This window comes from Odontomachus brunneus, unplaced genomic scaffold (genome assembly GCF_010583005.1).
Source record: "Odontomachus brunneus isolate Ranch 3 - 2012 unplaced genomic scaffold, Obru_v1 Obru_scaffold_167, whole genome shotgun sequence".
NCBI lineage: Eukaryota > Metazoa > Arthropoda > Insecta > Hymenoptera > Formicidae > Odontomachus > Odontomachus brunneus.
In genome coordinates, this window is record NW_022639617.1 from 495,695 (window position 1) to 503,923 (window position 8,229).

Consider the following 8,229-nt stretch of genomic DNA (forward strand, 5'->3'; position numbering starts at 1 on the left):
CTTGTAAAGTGTATGATTTTTTCAAATTGTCAGCAATAGAATAAAATTTGTTTTAATTTCACAAAGTATCATCTATAGCATCATTATCATTAATTTAACATTCTAAAATATTTTTTTTAACTGCCCAAACTGTATCAGGCATTTTCTTAAGGCCTTGTTTCGAAATATAAATATATGTAAGATCTGGTCTATACTGATGTCGCAACCTGTTGTATTCTATTATAGCTAACTCATTTGCTTTTACAGACAAAGAATCATAATTTATAAGATGTAATCCACTTAACGCAGTCACTCGTGAAAAAGCAACACATATTTGTCCGCAACTAAATATGGAATTTCCAGGTTCAAGAACAGCATGATGTAAACTCAATCTTTGACTTTTATGAGTAGTTATGCCATAATTTAAATATATTTGAAATTGTTTTCTTACAACAAATGCTTTATCCATTACTTCAAATTTAACACTTAAACGTTCTATTGTTTATATATTATATGCTCAACTCCTCATAGCAGCAGCATTTTTAATTTTTCTACTTTATTTCTATTAGTGCCTCGTGTAATTGACGTAATTGTGCCAACTGTATCATTTACAAGACGTAAAGTGACATCGATATTTCTTCTAATCATTATGCGTGCTCCTACTTTCACAATTATGATCCTTGCTAATCCAGCTGTTGGAGAACTATCTTCATCATCCTTATTTAATATCTTTTTATTCAAATATGATACACAATCTATCATGTCTTGAGCTACGAGTTCTATTTCATTTGGAGAGGTACGTTTTAACATTGCATTATTTAGAATATCATATAGTGCACAAGTTGAAAGTAAACAAATTGCATCCACCAGCAATTCCTGCAAACAATCATCTAATTGTTGTAATCGGTCATCACAAGTAGTTTCTGTAAATTTTATTTTTCTCGTTTCTAAGGCAACAGTATCCGAATCTGTTATTGCTCCTATTCAAATTTTGTATAATATATTTCTATAAAAGTCATCATTTTTTGTCGCATGTTAATCCGGGATCTAGATCGAATACTCTTCCAAAACCTCAATATCGGTATGTGTCAATTTTTATTTAACATTTCTTTATTAATCACAGGGCACATATAAAATAATAACTTATACAATAAATACCTGTAATAAAGATCGACTGGTTCGCATAGAACGTTTGTATCTGTGTTCCTTGATTTTTGGTATTGTTTCCGCAATATACAATTTTGTGTTGATTGAAATCGTTATATAACAAATGGTCGCTCATCCTGTCAGTTTCTGTGTTCAATACCTGCATGAAGTAATACTGATACCGTATGTATTGTCAGCGCAACCATGTAGTTTGTTATGTAATTTTTACTTTTAATCGGTATCAGATGTAATCTTTACTTTTAATTTCAGCTACTATCTGCGAGTGGATGTATGTAACAAGACACTAATTTCACTAAAACAGCACGACTCTTATATACTATCAAGCGGTCGCGGTCGCGGCGCGACGCTGAGTACGTATCGAACAAAACAAGACGACCGTGTAAGCTTATCTGGAATTTCTGGGTCGATTGATCTTCCGAGTCAAATATCTCAAGCACGAAAACTATAATCAAAAATCTAATGAATGTTTCCTCATATAATGTTTAACGCGCGCGTAATTTACACCAAGCTTGATAAAAATTGATGCAGGCAATACGGAGATCTCGAAATCTCGCCCGCTAAAAACCCTTTTTATTTTCGCGCAGATTTTCTTTTTTTCAGACATACGTACGCACGCACACAAGCGACGCGCGTTTGTCCGTCAGATTGCGTTTGTAATGTATATAGGCTGCAATAAGCAACTAATTTACGTTAGACTAAAGGAAAAGATTTATGATCGACTATTAGATGTACATATCAAGCTGTAATTACAATTTCAAGTATTTATATATTTTCTTATAGTTGTATATTAATTTGCGCTTGTGAAGTTCGCGATCCGCATTGCAAACATGTAATCTGAATTTAAAATTAATTGGCGAGAAAGAAAAGATTTCATAGGTGAAATTTTATAAAGATTTCCGTATAGACTGCACTAATCAGAATGGACGCATATTATGTGTGCAATAAATACTAAATCGATCATGTATCTTTTCGTTTAGCGTAAACTCGTAAATAAAATAAAATAATCACTTGAGACCCACATATTTGCAATTACAATTACGAGGTCACCTTATAAGACAGCAAAAATAGCTAAAATTCAATCTGTAATAAATTTCTATGATAATAATAAACGAAAAAGAGAAAGCGATTGAAACTGATAGAATTTACAGAGAATTTAATTGTTTTCTACCGTAATGTATCATTTCACTATATCGAATCCCCGATGTTAAGTTTTTCTCTCTCAATTTCATACTTCGATATTTTAACATTCAATTATTCATATTAATAAAATATGATAAATTACAATATACATTCAATTATTCATATTAATAAAATATGATGAATTACAATATACTATATGAAAATGTATCAGTTAACAAATACAATTTAGAAACGTGTGGGAAACATTTTACAAACAGTTATGAAATGGTATATACGTTTAGAAAACATATGTGAATCCTATATGTACTACTAGGAATATAGTGTATCCTAACTATAGATATAAAAACAACAAATTGACATAAAACACTGAAACATAATTGATTAAAAAAAATGTTTCTTATTCAAAATATCTGAACATTACAATATTGATATTTATCACAGAATTACCTGTGTAATAAATACTTACATATACGTACTTGGTTAATTATATTGATTTCACTTCTTTTTTGAATATTTAAAACATCTGCACTTTGTTTAAGTTAACATGTACTTTTCGTTTAGGCTTTTTTTTATTTTTTGTTTTGGTATTTTTTGTATAATTGATATTTATCACACAATTACTTGTGTAATAAATATATACATATATAGAAATAAAATGCGAAGTATAAGATAATTTGAGAATCCAGTAAATACCAAGTAACGATTATATAACATAAGGTATAGAAGTTATTATTAATCTCCCATTCTCCTCGTACTAAAATGTAAACTAACACGAAATATATCTCCAGTCATGTTTCATTTCAAACATTTATGATAGTGTGAAATCTAACTCCATAGCGCCAATAGCATTGAAAGAGGATGACTCCCATAAACGTGCCCGTGTACGCCCAGAATTTCGGGCGACTCAGTTGAAAATGACAAACATATGATACGACTTTCAGTCTCCTTCCCTCACTTGAGCTGTCTCGAGTGCTATTCAACTGTGATCAAAGATGTTTTCCTCATATTATATTATACATATTGTGTATATTATATTATATTATATTATATTAATATATTATATTATATTGTAGAATTTAATTTAATTCCAATTGTAGTATTAATAAAATTCACTCTTGGCCAACGGGTATATTTCAACTTAATAAATTTGTTTTACCAAAATATATTTAAAAATGTCTTAGAGCAATGAAATGAAAGCAATAAGTGATTTGATTAGTATCACTGGCGTGTGTAAACACTTCATAAGTGTTACGGAATTAACTCCTGTGTGATTGACTATATGTGGAGGGTTTCTTGCGTTAATAATTGCAATCCTTAATTTTACACCGTTTATTTCTGCTTTTCTGCCGAGCTACAACCACTTACTACTACTATCGTTACGCATGCGCAACTCTCCTGCTTGGTAGCACCTCATCAACGCCGCCACCTCAGAGACACCGCATCAGCGACACTGCCTCAGCGCCACTGCATCTTTCCGTGCTACTACACCTCTAAGTGCCCTTATATTTAGGCGCCAATCTTAAACTAAACGATAAACTTAAAATACAAACACAAAGGGTTTCACTATCTTAACAATAAGCTTACTGGTTAACATCGCATGCTACTTATAATCCATAAGATATATGTGGCATACAGTGATGGAAACTTTGACTTTGACAGCACGTGAGCTTCACGAACACGGTCGAGTCAGTTTGTGCATATCTCCTTGCGTATTGATATGTACTTCTCGGGAGTAAAAGTTTCTATCACTGGTGCCATAATTCTTAATTCTTTTAATTTTATATTATTGTATAGTATCGCTGTGCGGCGAAAAATAAATAAATATCTCTTATTATAATTTATTCTTTTCTTTTAATCGATGAAACACATATTTATGTATAAAAAGTCAAAGTTTCCTGAGTTTTCTGTACTTCGATATATATAAAAAAAGAATAAGAAAAACATATATATGTACCAATACATAAAAGAGAAAGATGATAGACAAAATTTCGTATAAGATAGATACATTTTATTTGGCTAACTTAAATATTGGATTCTGCATTTTAAAAAGAAGCTTAAAATATACCATTATCCTCCTTGAAATGTCATGTGGTTATGATAAAATTTAATATTTTCATAAAATATTAAATTAAATTTAATATTTTTATAAAATATTAAATTTTACCATAACCACATGACATTTCAAAGAGGATAATGGTATATTTTAAGCTTTCTTTTTAAATGCAGAATCCAATATTTAAGTTAGCCAAATAAAATGTATCTATCTTATACGAAATTTTGTCTATCATCTTTCTCTTTTATGTATTGGTACATATATATGTTTTTCTTATTCTTTTTTTATATATATCGAAGTACAGAAAACTCAGGAAACTTTGACTTTTTATACATAAATATGTGTTTCATCGATTAAAAGAAAAGAATAAATTATAATAAGAGATATTTATTTATTCTTCGCCGCACAGCGATACTATATAATAATATAAAATTAAAAGAATTAAAAATTATGGCACCAGTGATAGAAACTTTGACTCCCGAGAAGTACACATCAATACGCAAGGAGATATGCACAAACTAACGCGACCGTGTTCGTGAAGCTCACATGCTGTCAAAGTCAAAGTTTCCATACAGGAAACTATTGCCCAGGTTCGGTTGAAACTAGAAATCTAGAATGAAGATATATAATTTAATTCGTCAAGTAGTTAATTAATCAGATTAAGATTTAATGTATAACATACGTACATATATATAAGATCGTTCTTTATCTGATTGTGTTTTCTACATAAATTATTATATATTTTTGATTTAAACACTATTTTTTTTACACTATCCTTCACCAAAATTATATAATGCGTGCTTATTGCGCCCATTTGATATTATAATTGCGCCTGGAATTAGTCATGATTACGAAAATATTTCTTAAAATAATTTCCAGACCAACATAAAGACGATGAATGTAAGCACGAACTTTGTCACTTGATGTATCCAGTACAATCTGAAATTTATAATATTATTTTAAGCTCAAACGTAAAAATATGTAAAAGCGCTTTGTACATCATATATTTGTATTTCATAATAACTGTCAATGATTCAACACATTTCAATTTTAGTTAACACTAAATCTCACTAACGAGGTCCATTAAACTCTAAAACCACATTTACGGTCCAGCTAATTTTCTTACGTTACTTTCTGGAAACTGTATATTTTCTGACTTCATTTAGTGAACTAAACAGCGCAAAAAATGTTTTCCTTGAGTTCTATGACGAAAACTGAAAGTGATGCACAAAGAATGTAACTCCTAGACCTCAAAGAGACAAAAACTTCTCTAAAATTATTTTTTCACATTAGAAAGTCAACTATTGCCTAGGTATTATTTTTGTTAACTTTTTAGCTGCGAATGGCATACATATACGTGCGTATATAATTATTAATATGCGGATATATTAATATAATAATTATAAATATAATAATATTATTATTTTTTAATATATAATAATATATATTTAAAGTAATTTTAATATATAATAATGTATAATAATATAATGTAATTATTTATAAATATAATAATTATTAATATACGTATATAATTTTTAATATACGAATGGCAAATATATAAAGTGTTTTGTGTAATGGTCAGTGAGATTTTTGAGGCGCTCTCGATTATTTGGGAAAAAGATTGTAAAGTGAACATTTATTTATATCATGTACACTTCCACATACAAATAAAATAATTAAAAATTTTAAAAAAGTCAATGACACCTTGAATTCTTCAAATATCAGTTTTTTTCCTTGATATTATAGATAATTTTAAGTTGAATTGAATACACTCTCACTTTTATCGATATTTAATGTTACATTATTTATTTATGTTATTATTAAATCGAAAATGTATTACCTCTTCAATTTGATACGACTGTCTTCCAAAGTACTTAAATCATCCTTAAGCAAGTAAAGCCGCACACCTTTGAAATGATCATCCAAATATTTCGACCAATCAAAACCTTTCATGTTAAAGTCGAATAAACACTGATCATTTTTGTCCATGCTTCGCCACATCGCCTGAATGTTATCATCGCTGTGTATCCAATTATGCAAAGTAAAGTAACTAACTGCATCCTGATACTTGTGAATCATATTGTACAATTTCCATATTCTGAAAGAGATGAAATAATGTCGACGAGAATGTTACTCCCATACATACGGTGTTATCTTCAAATACCTTTGCCGAGCACCTATGCATTGTTGAAAGATTTGTATGAATAAGGCGGGCAGCAGGTGGCCGAACCAAATACACATTCTGTATATAATCTTATTTTTTACCAATGTAATAGTTGGCATCCAATAGCAGTGCTTCGTCGGATATTTTCGAACGTTTAATCGTATGTGATTGGTATAATCACTCATAAACAAAGGCGCGTCGTTTGTCGATACGCTATTATAAATTAACATTTTGTTGCCTCTCCTGCAATTAGGAAATGGAAGAAATTTAATGTAAAACGTAAGAACCATTTACGTGCGCGTGCGCTGTGAGAGTGAAAATTCAGCCGATGGCTCGATGATTTTGGAGATGAAAAAAATTTTATCATGACACGGGAATTTCAAAAGATAAAGAAAATTTTATCTCTTAGTAGTTAAACAGAGGAACTATGCAAGCACATTTCTTTGAAGCCAGATTCTCATTAGTATGAACATTTACATTACATTTGACGTATCTGTAAAAATGACGTGCTTATCATGGTGGATCATACTTTTGCGGTTGATTGAAAACATCCCACGCGGCAACAATTAAAGCATTTATGGTGATGTCGGCAGGTACGAAATTTGTTAAACAATCAGAATCGGCCCTGAAAAACCTTGTTAGGCCTTTAGCGATAGACACCGTCACTCCTATTGGTCCATAATAATTATCTATCCATCCCACGAGCGGTTCTCGGGCAATATTCATCACTTAAGGAGAGAAAAATACAAACTTTTAATGTTGTACAAATTTTTAAATAGAATGAAAAAATAAAATATTTGTATAATACAAATTGTCAATGTCTTAATATTAACGTTGGAAAAATATAAATATACTTCATAACTTGATCGAAAGACGAATTAAGGCTATCTAATTTCTAACAATCTTTCTGAAATAATTGGTCACTCACCGATGGATGGCCGAAAAATTCCGATGGGCAAACTTTCGCTGCTGTCTCTAATAACTACTTCAGCGATTGCTTTTGTGAATGTATAAGTGTTGGGCCACTGTGCGGCAGCTCTGTCAAAAATCATTAGTTGTACTTTCATTTTCTACATAAGTTATACATATTTGTCCAATTTATTTATTGCATTATAAAATGATAAGAATATACACCTTAATATCTTCTCGTCGATCGTGTTTTCAGACGATGTTCGCATTAGAGTAAGAAATTCTTTAGATTCTATGGTATATTTGTAGAAACATTCCTCTATGTGTGTCACCGTGGGCAAGCAGTGAGCAGTTATAGTCGATACGTGAATAAATGACTACAAAAACTTTTTAATTAGAAAGCAAACTCGTTAATTAAAAATTAAAACTTTAGAGACGAATAATTACCTTTAAGTTTGGCATACGTTTGGCCAAGTTCAAAATAGCATAGGTGCCGTACACGTTTATTTTTGCAGCGACTTTTATGTCCTCATTGAAGCGTACAGTCGCCGCTAAGTGGAAAATTATCGATACCTGCAATGAGATAGAAATGGAATCAAAAATTACTATCAAACTCGCGTCAAACATATGCATGTAAGGTGTACTCAGATCAAAAATACATGCTATCGCTAAATATATAAGTAAGAGCTATATGAAGCTAAATCTAACACATATAAATTAATAAATAATTTTGTAGAATTGTTGCAAGTAAAAGTTACAAGAATATTTAAAAGAGAGAGAGAGAGAGAGAGAGAGAGAGAGAGAGAGAGAGAGAGAG

At 30.5% G+C, this 8,229-nt stretch overlaps 2 protein-coding genes across 7 annotated transcripts in view; both read right to left on the reverse strand.

The window, feature by feature from the left end:
- Positions 1-6: 6 nt before the first annotated feature.
- Positions 7-1,840, reverse strand: LOC116851196. Its single transcript, XM_032830389.1, has 2 exons — positions 1,138-1,840; positions 7-855 (listed from the first exon to the last, which is right to left on the reverse strand). The coding sequence occupies exons 1-2, from the start codon at positions 1,162-1,164 to the stop codon at positions 505-507; spliced, it is 378 nt and encodes a 125-aa protein (XP_032686280.1). The 5' UTR covers positions 1,165-1,840; the 3' UTR covers positions 7-504.
- Positions 1,841-4,710: 2,870 nt separating this feature from the next.
- The window catches only part of LOC116851155 (putative fatty acyl-CoA reductase CG5065), a 32,023-nt gene continuing 28,504 nt past the window's right edge, over positions 4,711-8,229 (reverse strand). For 5 of the 6 annotated variants that reach the window (XM_032830277.1, XM_032830278.1, XM_032830276.1 and 2 more), the window contains exons 5-11: positions 7,860-7,985; positions 7,638-7,789; positions 7,432-7,541; positions 7,033-7,231; positions 6,504-6,746; positions 6,180-6,437; positions 4,711-5,278 (exon numbers count right to left, since the gene is read on the reverse strand). In XM_032830277.1, the coding sequence (XP_032686168.1) occupies positions 5,203-5,278; positions 6,180-6,437; positions 6,504-6,746; positions 7,033-7,231; positions 7,432-7,541; positions 7,638-7,789; positions 7,860-7,985 (1,164 nt within the window). In that variant the 3' untranslated portion in view covers positions 4,711-5,202. The remainder of the gene's footprint in view (positions 5,279-6,179; positions 6,438-6,503; positions 6,747-7,032; positions 7,232-7,431; positions 7,542-7,637; positions 7,790-7,859; positions 7,986-8,229) is intronic. The other variant, XR_004379529.1, reaches the window with a different exon arrangement.

What these genes read in the sequence shown, in the direction of transcription:
- LOC116851196 (XM_032830389.1), bottom strand. Translation starts at nt 1,164, where the DNA reads ATGCGAACCAGTCGATCTTTATTACAG. An exon ending in CCAGTCGATCTTTATTACAG is followed by an intron (nt 856 to 1,137) that starts GTATTTATTGTA and finishes GATTGTTTGCAG; the next exon opens with GAATTGCTGGTGGATGCAAT.